General features: G+C 39.2%; 1 protein-coding gene across 2 annotated transcripts in view; it reads right to left on the bottom strand.

Moving 5' to 3' along the window:
• cped1 (cadherin-like and PC-esterase domain containing 1) overlaps positions 1–16465 on the bottom strand; it is a 50984-nt gene that overhangs the window by 32634 nt on the left and 1885 nt on the right. For both annotated transcript variants that reach the window (XM_042403410.1, XM_042403411.1), the window contains exons 2-5: positions 8551–8713; positions 3415–3509; positions 3236–3314; positions 774–858 (exon numbers count right to left, since the gene is read on the bottom strand). In XM_042403410.1, coding sequence (XP_042259344.1) covers positions 774–858; positions 3236–3314; positions 3415–3509; positions 8551–8713 — 422 coding nt within the window. The remainder of the gene's footprint in view (positions 1–773; positions 859–3235; positions 3315–3414; positions 3510–8550; positions 8714–16465) is intronic.

Raw genomic sequence — 16465 nt, 5'->3', positions numbered from 1 at the left:
CACCCGACACACACCTGATACACACCTGATACACACCCGACACACACCCGATACACACCCGATACACACCCGATACACACGTGATACACACCCGATACACACCCGATACACACGTGATACACACCCGACACACACCCGATACACACCCGACACACACCCGACACACACCCGACACACACGTGATACACACCCGACACACACCTGATACACACCTGATACACACCCGACACACACCCGACACACAACTGATACACACCCGATACACACCCGATACACACCCGATACACACCCGACACACACCCGATACACACCCGACACACACCCGACACACACCCGATACACACCCGATACACACCTGATACACACCTGATACACACCTGATACACACTTGATACACACCCGATACACAACTGATACACACCTGATACACACTTGATACACACCCGATACACAACTGATACACACCTGATACACACTTGATACACACCCGATACACAACTGATACACACCTGATACACACCTGATACACACCTGATACACACTTGATACACACCCGATACACAACTGATACACACCTGATACACACTTGATACACACCCGATACACAACTGATACACACCTGATACACACCTGATACACACTTGATACACACCCGATACACAACTGATACACACCTGATACACACCTGATACACACCCGACACACAACTGACACACACCTGATACACACCTGATACACACCTGATACACACCCGACACACAACTGACACACACCTGTTGGATCCCGTTGACTCGTGAGGAAACTCTAGCTTGTGATTGGTCGATCCACAGGCGTGTGACCTCATGGGTAATTCAGATCCTGACAGACAGAAACATGTGACATCTGACTGATGAGCTGATTCATGTGTTCAGTGTAAACTTTCAATTGTTTATATATATATATATATTTATATTTTATATTTTATATATATTCATGTGTACATATATGTATGAATGTATTTAGTATTTGCTTTTTGCCTCTAATGTGATAATATGATCTGTTTATTGATCCAACTAATCCAACATGAAGTGGATGTTTGTTCTCTAATTATCTTAATTTATTTCTATTAAAGAAACTTTATTAATAAAATGAAAATATGAGAAAATATGAAAAGATGAGTCGTCTACATCTTAAAGTCTTGTTTCTGAAATCTGTTGCAGGTTTCTCAGATTGTGCAAACTGTTGTTGTCTTTAAATCTATAAACCAAACTTTATTAGTACAGCAGGTTTCATAAAGGTGAGTGTAGCTCAACTCAAGACAATAATAAGACAGAACAAATGTAGACACTAAAACAATTTGAGACTAAAGCAAACGAGAGATAAAAAATATGAAAATATAATAATAATAAAATAGATTTTTAAAAGACAATAATAATAATAACAAAAATAATAATTAAAGCTGTAAGCAGCGTTGGTCGGGACCTCGCACTCTGGTCCGTCGGGATCATATCATTTTGCTTTTTAAAAATAAGGGATATTTCTTACAAGTGTGGTGTGCTTTTATTTTGAAAGATCAATTGACAGGATGAGAATTTTCTGCAGGGTGAGACATGTCTGTCTTGCTCACACCTGTGTCATCAAAATCATGCAAGTTTTGGGCCCATTCACTTGAATTTCAATTAGTAAATTGAAAACTCTTGATGAGTTTGTGTGTAAAACTAATTAATTTCCTAATTTTCATCAAGTCTATTTTTAGAAAAGGAAAAAGACTTTTAACCCACATGACCTGGTCAAAGTTTGATTGACATGTGTACTGTCAGCTGTGTAGAGACAATAAGTAACTGCAGCTGGACACAGAAAAATAAATTTGAACATTTACTGCTTCCCATAGTTTTAGATACAAACTTCATTTGAACTTTAAATGAGTCACGAGACTTTGACCTACAAATCTTGAATTTACATGTGTTTTCTATCTTTTATTGTTTTTGAGATATTAGAGTGTGAGTTTTAAAGTCTTTTCTTGCTCTTCCTGTGATTTTATAATGAGTGTGTATTGCAGAATGTTTCACAGCACTGAGGGAGTGACATCACCAGGAGCAGTTGGAGAGGAGGATTTTAGAGTACGCTTCTTGTGAAATCTCCTCATAAATCCCATGACTTTGGCCAAATCTAACATTAAAAATCATATTTTAGTAGGAAATTTCATTGCGAATCCATTGATACAGGTTTGAAAGTGGTCAGACTTATAGTTTAGACGTCAGAAGCCTCTGTTTGACACAAAGTTCATCCCCATAGATTGCCTCCCCATTGGTTTACATTGTAAGTGTGATGTGGCACTGCAACTTTCAGGGCTTATTAAATCCAAACCGTTCGAGTTATTACAAAGTTTTTAACAACTTTTTTCAGCACAGTGTCATAAGTCAGGTATTAAAGTTTGAGGCAGATACCATTAACACCCTCGGAGGAGATAGCATTTGTTCGGGGGCCAAAGTTGGGGCAAAGTCTTATTTTGAAAGTCCGATTGTGGACTTCCTGTTGGATTTAGGTCAGGGGTGTCAGTGTGTGATTTGTAGGTCTTGATGAGACGAATAATTGAGTTTTGGTTTGATCTCTCTACGACATTCCTACGGGCCGTGGCGGCCATTTTAGTTACATAGGTGGCGCTAGAGAGCACATTTCGGCACTTTGGGGGTTTATTTTTACATTTTATCTAATTTTTCACCAGAACTGATGTGTGTGCCAAATTTGGTGAATTTTTGAGCATGTTTAGGGGGTCAAATTTAAGTCTGATGTCCCATAATAATAAAGAAAGAAACAAACAAACAAACACATGAAAAACAATAGAGTCCTCGTCTTTAGGCAAGAACTAGTCCTCTGCCCTTTGGGCTCGGTCCCTAATGATGATAAAATATATCTGCAAGCAGCAATGATCGAGGTCCAAGCAGATTGCGAAAAATTGCAAAAGTTGACATTTTTAGACCATCGGAGGGAAGATGCATTAAGATGAATTGAGAGATTAAAATGATGAAAGAGTTTTGACTGTAAACCGTTCAAGATAATGAAGATGATTATTACAGTGCCACCTTGAGGTCAGTAAGTGTCATTTTATGTGCCTCAGTATTGGCTGGAATTTGCAACCCACCTGCCAATTTTGGTGACTTTTGCTGTCACGGTTTTTGCTGCGTGAACACTTAAGTGTAGAAGAAGAAGAAGAAGATTAGAGCTCTAATAATATGCTGGAAACATTCAGACTCACCTGACAGGTGAGTGAAGAGTTGACAGAGACCAGAACCTGCGTCAGAGAAGGCCTCCATCAGACCAGGTAACAAGTTCACCTGAGGACACACACACACACACACACATACACACACAGGTGAGCTCAGGTGACCCTCAGTCAGTCTGTGATTGGCTGCAGCAGCTGTGCAGGTGTCTCACCCTCTGCTGATGCTGCAGGTGAGAGAAGGAGACTCTCCTCAGACAGCTTCTCTCCGAGCTGCTCAGACACAGCAGCAGGCTCCACCCACTCACACCTGTAACCATGGAAACAGACAGGAAGTCACACCTAAGAGGACGCTAGAGACGCTCTGACTGATCCTGATTGGTTGAAATTTATTTATAAATGATCTGATCAAACATCTGAATCCCTTAAAATTTTACCTTAAATTCCCAATAATTGATCCTTCAATTAAATGAATTTGACTTTAAGGTGATGATTGACGGTTTATAATATATTAAGAGGTTTTAAATGATTATCTGCACACTTTAAGGTCTTTTCAGGGCTAAAAACTCTTAATGTTTTAAAAGGCCTTCATTTTTTAATAAAGGTGGAAATTCAGGGATGCTTTCACGTTGTTGAGCTAATTTTGAGTTTTTTTTAAAATCTTTAATCCATAAAGTAAATCTGTGGTCAAACTCTGAACTTTCACCTTTACTGATGTAATTAAAGTTTGTAGGTTTATGTTTTATTTTAATGGATTATCTCTGTAAGTAATGTTTCAACAGAGGTGAAAATTAAAGAATTGCTTTCTGGTGTTTTAAGAGATTTAACCTCTCAAACTGTAAACATAACCCACTGAAAACCCTTTAATATATAATAACCCATTAATTACTTCCATTAATTACACAAATTATTACTAATTTGCCCCAAGGCTCCATTCTGGGGCCTCTTCTGTTCAACATCTACATGCTCCCACTGGCTCAGATTATGGAAAACAATAAAATATGTTAACTCAGTTATGCAGATGACACACACATTTACGTAACCGTATCATCAGGGGACTCTGGTCCAGTACAAGCACTGAGTACAAGCACTGAACAAACCAATGATTGGATGTGACAGAACTTTCTATTTTTACCAGAATTTTACTTCAGATAAAACTGAAGTCATTGTTTTTGGAGAACGTTTAAAAGTCAGCACTCAGCTTCAATCGATAATGTTAAAAACCAGAAATCTTGGCGTCGTCATGGACTCAGACCTGAACTTCAACATCCACATTAAGACAGTTACAAAGTCAGCCGACTATCACCTGAAGAATATATCAAGGATTAAAGGACTTATGTCTCATATTTATCTTCAGTGGACTCGACTACTGTAACGCCATCTTCACAGGTCTCCCTAAACAATCCCTCAGACAGCTGCAGCTGATCCAGACGCTGCTGCTCGAGTCACTAAGACCAAGAAAGTGGATCAAATCAGTCCAGTTCTCAGATCTTTACACTGGCTTCCTGTCTGTCAAAGATACTGCTGTTGGTTTATAAAGTACTGAATGGTTTCTGATCTGTTGCTACGTTATGAACCATCCAGACCTCTCAGGTGATCTGGATCAGGTCTGGATCAGGTCTGGATCAGGTCTGGATCAGGTCTGCTTTCTGTCCCCAGAGTCCAAACTAAACCTGGAGAAGCAGCGTTCAGTTTTTAGTTTCAGCTGTTGTGCAATTTAAAGGAGTTTTACAGGAATTTTTACCTCTTTAAAACTCTTCAAATCATGCAGATAAAACATTAAAAACAAACCTGATTATATCTTAATATATAATTTAATTTATTTACTAATTTACCCCAAATCTGGGATCAATCTCCAAATTTACACCTTCGTTTTTATTTATGAAACTTGACTTTTGTGTTTTTTGGAACTTTTAAAGGTTTTTAGGGAGATTTTACTTGTTAAAATAAACAGTTACAGTTTGTCTGAGAAACAAAACGAGAGTAAAAAACAAAGGAAATGTTGAGTTTCTGTGCTGCTCTCGTCTGAACATGTGAGGTTTGTTTTTAAAGCTGAGAGGATCTGAACGTTTAAACAGGAAGCAGGAGGGTGTGTGTGTGTGTGTGTGTGTTCGTGTGTGTGTGTGTGTGTGTGTGTGTGTGTGTGTGTGTGTGTGTGTGTGTGTGTGTGTATGTGTGTTCGTGTGTGTGTGTGTGTGTGTGTGTGTGTGTGTGTGTGTGTGTGTGTGTGTGTATGTGTGTGTGTGTGTGTGTGTGGTAACATGTGGTAGTGATTGTGGATTCACAGGAAATGTTCGGGTGTGTTCTTTGGCTGAGGCTCCGACACACAGTGTGTATAAACAGTATAAATACACACAGTTGTACAGCAGATATACTGTCTGAATCTATACGTAGACTTATATAAACTAGATGAATGAAAGCGGCTCCTGGTTCAGTCTAATTCCTGGATGTTCCCTGTTCTCTCTGATGAGCAGCTGTTCTTCCTCTCTGTGATTTATGAAGCTGTAAAACTCTGCCTGCCTTCATCTGTTTACCTGCTCAGGACAGGCAGATGCAGCTGTCAATCACCCGACACACAGCCAGAGGACAGTTCCAGCTCTATATTTATATTCTGGGGCTCTACTGGAATATCTTTGCATGATTTCCAGTTAAAAACTCCTTATTTATCTTCTACTGGTCCTTTATGCAGCCCCTCAGTTCAGTCTCTGTCTGAAACAGCTCCTGTCTCTTTAAGGCCTATAATCTGTAAACTTTCTACAGCTTCAAAATGAGTTTTTCCGTTTTCTTCCTCGGCTGCTCTCAGAGGAAATCTCCACCCTGCAGCACACACACACAAACACGCGCACACACACACGCACACACACACACACACACGCACACACAGACACGCACACACACACACGCACACACAGACACGCACACGCACAAACACACACACACACACGCACGCGCACGCGCACACACACACGCGCACGCGCACGCGCACACACACACACACGCACGCGCACACACACACAGTAGAGTATTTCCTGTTGGTCATTAAAACACCTCGTCAGTGTGTTTGAAGCGTCTGTTTAAACACTGTGTTTATATATATGACATGTATGTAAATATTTATGTTAGTGGAGATATTCTCTGTGTGTTTATATGTGTGTATATGTGTGTATGTGTATATGTGTGTATATGTGTATATGTGTGTATGTCTGTATGTGTGTATATGTGAATATGTGTGTATGTGTATATGTGTATATGTGTATATGTCTGTATGTGTGTATATGTGTGTGTATATGTGAATATGTGTGTATGTGTCTGTATGTGTGTATGTGTGTTTATGTGTGTGTATATGTGTGTGTATGTGTGTGTATGTGTGTTTATGTGTGTGTATATGTGTATATATGTGTTTATGTGTGTTTATGTGTGTTTATATGTGTGTTTATGTGTGTATATGTGTGTGTATATGTGTGTATATGTGTGTATATGTGTATATATGTGTTTATGTGTGTGTATATGTGTATATATGTGTTTATGTGTGTTTATGTGTGTTTATGTGTGTGTATATGTGTGTATATGTGTATATATGTGTTTATGTGTGTGTATATGTGTGTATATGTGTGTATATGTGTGTTTATGTGTGTTTATGTGTGTTTATGTGTGTGTATATGTGTGTATATGTGTGTTTATGTGTATATATGTGTTTATGTGTGTTTATGTGTGTGTATATGTGTGTATATATGTGTATATGTGTGTGTATATGTGTGTATATGTGTGTGTATATGTGTGTATATGTGTGTATATGTGTGTATATGTGTGTATATATGTGTATATGTGTGTGTATATGTGTGTATATGTGTGTATATGTGTGTGTATATATGTGTATATGTGTGTGTATATGTGTGTATATGTGTGTATATATGTGTGTATATGTGTGTGTATATGTGTGTATATGTGTGTATATGTGTGTGTATGTGTATATGTGTGTATATGTGTGTATATGTGTGTGTATATGTGTGTATATGTGTGTATATGTGTGTTTATGTGTGTGTATATGTGTGTATATGTGTGTTTATGTGTATATATGTGTATATGTGTGTTTATGTGTGTGTATATGTGTGTATATGTGTGTATATGTGTGTTTATGTGTATATATGTGTTTATGTGTGTTTATGTGTGTGTATATGTGTGTATATGTGTGTATATGTGTGTATATGTGTGTATATGTGTGTGTATATGTGTGTATATGTGTGTATATGTGTGTTTATGTGTGTGTATATGTGTGTATATGTGTGTTTATGTGTATATATGTGTTTATGTGTGTTTATGTGTGTTTATGTGTGTGTATAGGTGTGTTTATGTGTATATATGTGTTTATGTGTGTTTATGTGTGTGTATATGTGTGTATATGCGTGTATATATGTGTTTATATGTGTGTATATGTGTGTTTATGTGTGTGTATATGTGTGTATATGTGTGTATATGTGTGTATATGTGTGTATATGTGTGTATATATGTGTTTATGTGTGTGTATATGTGTGTTTATGTGTGTGTATATGTGTGTATATGTGTGTATATATGTGTGTATATGTGTGTATATGTGTGTATATGTGTGTATATGTGTGTGTATATGTGTGTATATGTGTGTATATGTGTGTGTTTATGTGTGTTTATGTGTGTGTGTATATGTGTGTATATGTGTGTATATGTGTGTATATGTGTATATATGTGTTTATGTGTGTTTATGTGTGTTTATGTGTGTGTGTATATGTGTGTATATGTGTGTATATGTGTGTATATGTGTGTATATGTGTGTGTTTATGTGTGTTTATGTGTGTGTGTATATGTGTGTATGTGTGTGTATATGTGTGTATATGTGTGTGTATATATGTGTTTATGTGTGTGTGTATATGTGTGTATATGTGTGTGTATATATGTGTTTATGTGTGTATATATGTTTTATGTGTGTATATATGTATATATGTGTTTATGTGTGTGTGTATATGTGTGTATATGTGTGTATATGTGTGTTTATGTGTGTGTATATGTGTGCATATGTGTGTTTATGTGTGTGTATATGTGTGTATATGTGTGTATATGTGTGTATATGTGTTTGTTTATGTGTGTTTATATGTTTTATGTATTTGCAGCTTCAGCTTCATTATGTTTGTGATTGTTGACATGACTCAGTGGTTTAATGAAAGATACCAGATGTGTAACTGCTGGTCACATGTCAGTGAGGCAACATCTGCTCAAACATTTATCTTTCAGAGTGTTGTGATGTTTCAGCCTCCACGTTGACCTCCTGACCTCCTCCTCCTCCTCCTCCTCCTCCTCCTTCTTCTTCTGCTGTTTGTTACCGTGGTTTGTTCGCAGGAAGCTGCTGGTCTCTGCGTATCTGGACATCTGGACCTCGTAGTCCAGCTGCTGCAGGACTCTCTGGTACAGCTGGACCTCGGTGTCGCTGACGACGTGCCGACCCGTCAGAACCACGACCCGCCGCCGCCGAGACCACGACTGGATCTGAGGAGACAAACATCCTGTCATCAATAATGTTCATCAGAACTGATAATCAATCATATAGAACATTTTACTGCAATAAACTGATGTTTATATTATTAGTATTTTATTGTTCAGTGTTTCTCTAGTTTCAGTTGGTCAGAATAAATCAATTTAAAGCTGCAACTAACAATTATTTGATTATTTTCTCCATTAATTGTTTGTCATTAATGAAATGCTGATCAATGTTTCTCAAAGTCAAAGACGACGTCCTGAAAGGTTTTGTTTTGTCCACAAACATATTCAGTTTACTGTCGTAAAGACTAAAGAAACCAGAAAATATTCACATTTAAGAAGCTGAATCAGAGAATTTGGACTTTTTATTCTTAGAAAATGACTCACGTTGGTTAATTTAATAATTGGTAACTAATCAATCGACCAATCGTTGCAGCTCTAAATCAAAACACAAAGTGTGTATCACTGGAACCATGTTGAAATGGAACAAAATGTTTAAACACACAACATGTAATTTCAGCCGCTAGGCGTCTCAATCAAAACAATAACAACAGACGGAGTGTGATGACGGCGTGAAGCAGCAAGGGATCATGGGAGTTGTTGTCTTTGTTGTTAAATAACCAGCTTCAGCGGGATAGGATTACTCCAGTGTTCATCGCTCCTCCTCTCCAGAACAAACAGACCCGGAGATTACAGGTAAAAACACTGAATAAAACTGTTTCACCTAAAAAATCAGTGTTTCTCCGACGATGTTCGGTGACCACCGGACTTCCTGGAGGGGCTGTTAGCCGAGCTGCTGCTAACGTTTGTCCAGTTTATTTCTCTGATAACTTAAGATCCAGACGTCCAATGACTAAAATCCTTCTTCCGGCTAAAAGATATAGTTAAAAACCACCTAAATTTATCATGAAAATGTGACTTAAAACTGAATAAAAGTACATTTATAACAGTTTGTGAGGAACAACCACAACGCCGATGTATTATCTTGTATGTGTGTAAGTTACTCTTTGGTAGACGCCATTGTAGCGGACAAACACAGCGCCGCCGTATGCATCTGGTGCGTGTTTACTCTTTGGTAGAGGAGGTATGACGCCATCGACAGGCGACCAAATGAAACGGTCCGTTACTTTGATTAAGTTACAGATTTCTCTGAGTTTGAACATTGTTGGAAACATTTGGGATAATATAAGTACACAACTCAACAACATATATAACATAAGTCTAGTTGTTTTTACACATTTTAATGTGGAATAATTACATATTATAGCTTTAATATAATAATATATATATAATGATAATAAGTTATGAACCTCATGTTTTATTAATATGTCTCAGCAGAGTTCTAAAAACACTTTAAATCATTAAAACTCCTTCAATGTGAACTTTGTTTCCTGTAGATTTGATTCATATTCATTATATTAGTTATAGTTATTATATCTCAGTGGTGTGAAGTTAACTGATGTTTACAGCTGGATGTTTGTGTTTGTCTTTGTTAGATGTAATAAACATGTAAACATGTAAACACTGAACATGTTTATCACAGGTGACGTCTGAATGATGTTTAAACTGTTTATGACCGTTTAAGGTTTGAGTGAACTGACCCTTTAAAGAAACTGCTGACAGGAGACATGAAACATGAAACTGGGTCAGTCTGTTAAAGACTGCAGCTTGTTTAAAACCACAGAAGAAGAAAGTCAAACTGCAGTAAAAACAAACCGAAGAAGAATTTATCTGAACTCAACTTTACTTGTCGTACAGTTCTTCTTGTTATATTTAGTTTCTGTCTGTTATTCAGCTCAGAGCTGCAGATTGTTGGCAGACTTTCTGTTTTTCTGACTTCAGTCTTTGTTTCTTCTCTCAGTCAGAAAACTCAGCGAGTCCCAGACGAACACAGACGAACACAAAGACTGGTTTTATTCTACAAACTGCTGAAGATCACAAACACACATTTATAGTGAACTTTTTTACCCACCAGCAGATCTGCAAACTTCATGTCTTCCTTATAATCAAACTGAACTCTGGTGTGTCAACAGAAGAGTGTTTGTTCACTTTATTTGTCCCTGAAGGGAAACTTATAGTCAACAAGCAACACGATGCAGGAAGAAGCAGAAATAAGCTGCACACATGATGATAATAATGGTGATAATATTAGTGCAATGAAAGTATAACACAGTGTGTTGATGGGTGGCTGAGAGTTGAGGAGCTGAACAGTCTTGGGGTTAAAGGTCACCTCTGTGTCCTGCAGCCTGGGCAGTGACGCTGGCATCCTGAGGGGACCAGTGGGGGGTCCTGGAGGGTCCTGGAGGGTCCTGCCAGCTGACCTGCTGGTCTCGCAGGGAGTCTTTGACTGGAACCAGCAGGTGAAGGAGAATGTTGTGACGCTCTCAGTGAAGGAGTAGTAAAACGTTGTGAGGATCTCCTTCATGTCCAGGTATTTATATTCCTCAACAATCTCTCCGGGCTTCCTGTGGATAGTGGTGATGTCTGTTGGAGAAGGTCACTACCGGCTCCTCGGTCTTGTTCACATTCAGCTCCAGGCGGGAGGACGTCACTCCACAAACTGATGAAGAGCTGAGCTGAGGTGCTGTGAGGAGGACTGTGTCTGGTGGACCTGCAGTCATCAGTGTAGAGGATGAGGAGCAGGGCTGAGAGGTTGTAGGGGGGAGAAGGTTCATCTAGGTGGAAGCAGCAGGAACGTGTGGCTGCAGGGTGTCGGGTGAATAATGAACACTCCTCTGCCTGCGTGATATGCAAACTGGAGTGGATCCATCTGTGAGTCTGTTGCCTTGATGGTTTTCAATGAGCCTCTCCATATTCTTCATCACAACAGAGGTGAGGGCCACAGGCCTGCGGTCGTTTAGGGCCTGATAGTGGTCTTCTTCTGTGTGGGAATAACTGTGAAGTGTCTCCAGAGCTGGAGGACCACGCTGCCGGCTTGGAGACGGTTTGGAGATGGTTGCATCTATCTGTCTGTCTGGGTTCTGCTGTAGAATGAACTGAGGTGATGAGGGAGCGATGCTGGGCTGCTGCCATGTTCTTTAAATGTTTGCTCCACTTTGTCTTTATTTCAGTTTTCAGTTTGGCAGCTCTGATGTCACGCTGGACCTCTCTGTCGATGCCGCCGGCATGTCGTTTGCATGCGGGCTCATAATCTCGGTCCCGTCTTAGCAGGATCCTGAAGCCATTTATCCAGACTTTAAAACAAGAAAGATTTCACAGCAGCAACTGTTTTATCTTTCATTCAAACACGGTGTTCACGTTGCAAAGTCATCCACCAGGAATCTGCGTTTGCATGTACGTGATTGGCCGACTGGCCGGGTGACATCACGTTGCTTTGTGGCAAAAGTTGAACCTGGTTTTAACTTTTTCGACGTCAGTCTGCTGATGTCCAGCTTTTACTGCTAAAGACACTCAGACAAAACTTTGAAGGGATTTTTTCTTTGCAGATTTGATATCTGGAGTATTTTTGTGTTTCTGTGTTTTTAGACTCTAATATTTTGAGAGTTTTGGTCTTCAGCTGGTCTTGTCGGATCTTCTCCAGCCTCTGTGTGAACATGTTGAGTCTGAGTTTATCTGCTGTGTTTCTGAGACAGACGAGAAGTAAATGTGAGATCCTGAAAGCAGCGACTCGCAGCTGAAACACATAAATACAGTGTTTGCAGCTCAGCAGAAGAGAAGCTGAGAGAAAATGTCTGAAGAACTGGATCACATCACGGCCGGCTGACGAGGACGTCAGTGTGAATAAACTGACTGAGACTGATGAAGCTTCATTTATCTTCAGATGAAGTTTAGACGGAGGGAGTGTCGATGTGTTCAGGGTCCGTGTGCAGAGTAGGACCTGTGACAGCAGCAGGAAGCTGAACTCTGTCCACAAACACAGAATAATGAGCTCTCATACCACAGACTGATGAACCGAGTCATCACACACACATCCAACACATAACACACTGATCACATGACCTGGAACACACTGATCACATGACCTGTCAGTGAGCTGTCAGCTGACATCGGGCAGGTGGAGTCTGTCCAGAGAAAAACCAACAGAATCAGTCATTTCAGCACCAAAACATCAAAATCTACACAGTGACGGCGCCCTCTGGTGGTCGCAGTAATGATGATGGAGCAAAGCAGGAAGTCAGGTGATGTTATTACAGAGCATCAGTTTAACTGTTCACTTCCTGTTTACGACCACGATCGTCCCCTAACATCATTGTTGTAACCATGACGACGAAGGTCTCCTTTTAACCCAAACTGTGATGTTTTCCTGAACCAGCAGCAGGTTCCTTTCACCTTTTCTATGCTTTTGTTGTAGTTTGTGCATAAAAATAAACGTGAGTGGAAAAGCTGGAAAAAAGTCAAAATATCACATAAAAAGTTTTTCTGCTTGGCTTAGGTGTGAAAGTTGACGTTTGGATAAAAGCAGAATGAAACAGATTTAGTGGATAAATGATGTCATACAGGAAAACATGTGACTTAAACGTCTCTGAAGCTTCCTGCCTCGCTGGAGAGACCAAAACATGGCGGCAGACGTTTCTCTGGGCGGCGTTCAGTACGTGTCTGCGTAACTGACACAAAACAGGATGTGATGTCACGTTTCCATGGCTTCAGCTCTGACTGTCTCTCTGTTCATTGCTTCTTCTTCTGTTTCTGCTTTACTGCAGTCGACAGCAGAATCAGCACCAACTGTTATATATAAATATTCACTAAACAGTCATTTTATCGATTTTATTAAATTTCTTCGTGCTACATTTGAATGGAAACCTGACTCATGTCTCCCAGGACGTTCATATTTGACTAAACTGCAACAGCAGATATGTTTTGTTAGAAACGTAACGCTGCTGAGTCACGTTTTCTCTCCCGCATGATGAGAAAGAATGTTGTTAATTGATGTATTTAAGTTGCAAAAATATGGATACTGAACATTTGAGAGAAATACCTAGTTGTTGTTTTTCCACCAAAATATCTGCTAGTAGGAACTGCAGCAGTATGAAACGATCAGACACCATCGTATCTTAAACTATAAAGCTTATAGTTAAGGCTGACCAGCCCTTAGTGATGCTGCTATAGGCCTAGACCGCCGGGGGACTTCCCATGATGCACTGAGCTCCTCTCTCCTCCTCCTCCTCTCCATCTGTATGCATTCATGTAACATCAATGCTTGTTACTAACTTAGTTACCCTTGTTATGGACGGCGGGCTTCCATGGACCGTGGCTGTGGGGACGCCCATGATATTATTATTATTATTAGTCATGTTTCTATTATTATTGTTGTTGCTGTGATTGTCTGTGTCTCCCAACCGGTCGAGGCAGATGGCGCCACCTAGAGTCCGGTTCTGCTGGAGGTTTCTTCTTGTTAAAGGGGAGGTTTTCCTGCTGCTGATGGAGGAATGTTGGGTCTCTGTAGATTAAAGAGTTCAGTCCAGACATGCTCTATGTGGAAACAGCCCTGAGATAACTTCTGGTGTCTGTCTGTCTGCTATATAAATAAAACTGACTTGGCCTGAGAGTGTTTGTGGTTGTGTTCAGACTCGGTTAAGGTCAGAGAAAGATCACAGTCTCTGTTTAATAAGCTCTACATATCATACATCTGATCATGTATGAAACGTGCTGACATCAGTGTAACTCTACCTGAAGATCATCTCATCATCAGCATGTTGTTAAGCTGTAAACATTTATTATTGTCTCTGTAAATAAACTCATGAAGAAGATCAGCAGGTGATGACAGAAAGAACTGAAAATGTTTTTATGATCCTCTGCAGGCTGGATGATGAACCGACGAGGATGTTTTTGAGGATCTGATCATTCTGATTGATTTACAGCTGGGAGAAACCAGACAGCTGAACAGCTGACTGAACAACAACAAGCTTCAATAAAACAGTTTGAAACAAGCTGCTGCGGTCTGAGAGAAGAACAGCTGCAGCCACTTAGCTAATCAAATAATCAGTTTAGTCTTTTTTTTTCAGGAAAAATGACTAAAATGTGAAGATTTGATGGTTTTCGGTGTCGTACATGAATATCCTTGAGTTTCAAACTGAAGCGATTCATTGATTAACTGAAAAAATAATCAGCAGATGATAAAGATAATCAATTAGTTACTTGCAGTGCTAAAAAAACCAGTGAGAGAGCAGTCCATGCCGACATTGTTGACAACAAAGAATCTAATCTGATAATACCAATTACAGACAAATGGTAAGTGATACCTAAAAACAAACTATAAGTATGGTTTGTACCAAGTTTGGTGAAGATTAGATGAAATATCTGCCGACAGAAGCAAAAAATATGTTTATCTAAAAATCCAAAATGGTGGGCGTGGCCTATATCAGTCCAATCGGCTTCATCCAAGCTACATCCTGTTCAAATGTTGTTGTGATTGGCTGCAGGGTTCGTGGCCAGGTCATGGCGCTGTTGGTCTCATGTTTTAATGTCTCCTGAACATCAAGCATGAACACTGCAGCACCTCCCACAGACTTCCCATCATACATTTTAATACTTCCAGTGATCAAATAAAATCACTGGAATACGATAGAAAGAAGAAAAGTAACAGAATAAATGTTGAGTTGTTGCAGCTGAATGTTTTCATATCTGAATGGTTTCTGTAACTGAAAGTAGAAGAAGAATAAATAAAGAATTCTTTCATTATTCACACTAATAAACAACCTCCTGTGTGTGTGTGTGTGTGTGTGTGTGTGTGTGTGTGTGTGTGTGTGTGTGTGTGGCACTAATATTTATATCAGGGGACACGAAGCACCAGGAGCCACTTAAAATACTCAGCACGCATAGTCAGCATGTCTGAATCTGATTGGTTGTTGCAGCTGTCAGTCAGGTCACAGGAGCGGTAAAACAACACCTCGTGCAGGCCGCCGCTGAGCCGCCGCTGATCCTCTCATAATCTAAAAATACTGCAACAATGGCTGCCAGCAGGAGCTGCTTCCTTCTTCTGTTCATGCAGAACTCCGTTCAAACATCTGTCGATTTAAAGACGCCGAGCTCACAACCAATAACCAGACGAGTCTTAAAGCGTCCGGTGTTTAAATGGAGTCTGGCAGCTTTCAGGCTGTTAGAAAGTTAAATTAGATTCATTATATTTACACTAAATGAGTCTGAAATAATGTGACATGATCCTGCAACTCAAACTAATGTTGATAAAGTCAGTGAGGTTTGATAGTTTCCCCCCAAACATGAATGTTAAATGTGACTGTTTTTATTTAAATAACACTTTGTTAATTAAGTATTTTTATGCCAAACGTTAATCCACAAATGTTTGAAAAGGTGTTCGCCTGTGATGTCAGTACGAAGACAAACACATTTTAAAATGGTTTAATCTTGAGTGAAGTTTCGCCTGCTAGTTTCCAACCTCACGTTCATGTTTGATAGAAATAATATCTTAATTATGTTTACGTGTGACCTGTTAGTCAGGACATCAGATATATATTATATAAGATATATATTATATAAGATATATATTAGCTCATGATACTTCTGTTGTTACTTTGGTGAAATTAATGTATCAGGTTTTTAGAAATGTTGTTTGTTTTATTGAAGTAAACAAATATTCTAATATAAATATGTATATTTACTTTAAGTTAATCAGTGAGTGATGTTTGGTGACTTGATCCTTTACTCTGTAACATTAAAAAGTTAAATAGGCCTTTATGTGATTATTTTATTGAAATGAAATACCTTTGTAATTATATATTATATATATTATCTCATGATGTGTTCAAAGGTCTTTTTCCAACTAACTTTATAATGATGCTGCAG

This window comes from Thunnus maccoyii, chromosome 23, assembly GCF_910596095.1.
Source record: "Thunnus maccoyii chromosome 23, fThuMac1.1, whole genome shotgun sequence".
Lineage (NCBI taxonomy): Eukaryota > Metazoa > Chordata > Actinopteri > Scombriformes > Scombridae > Thunnus > Thunnus maccoyii.
Note: the sequence above shows the minus strand (reverse complement) of the source record. Positions and strands in the feature narration are given on the sequence as shown.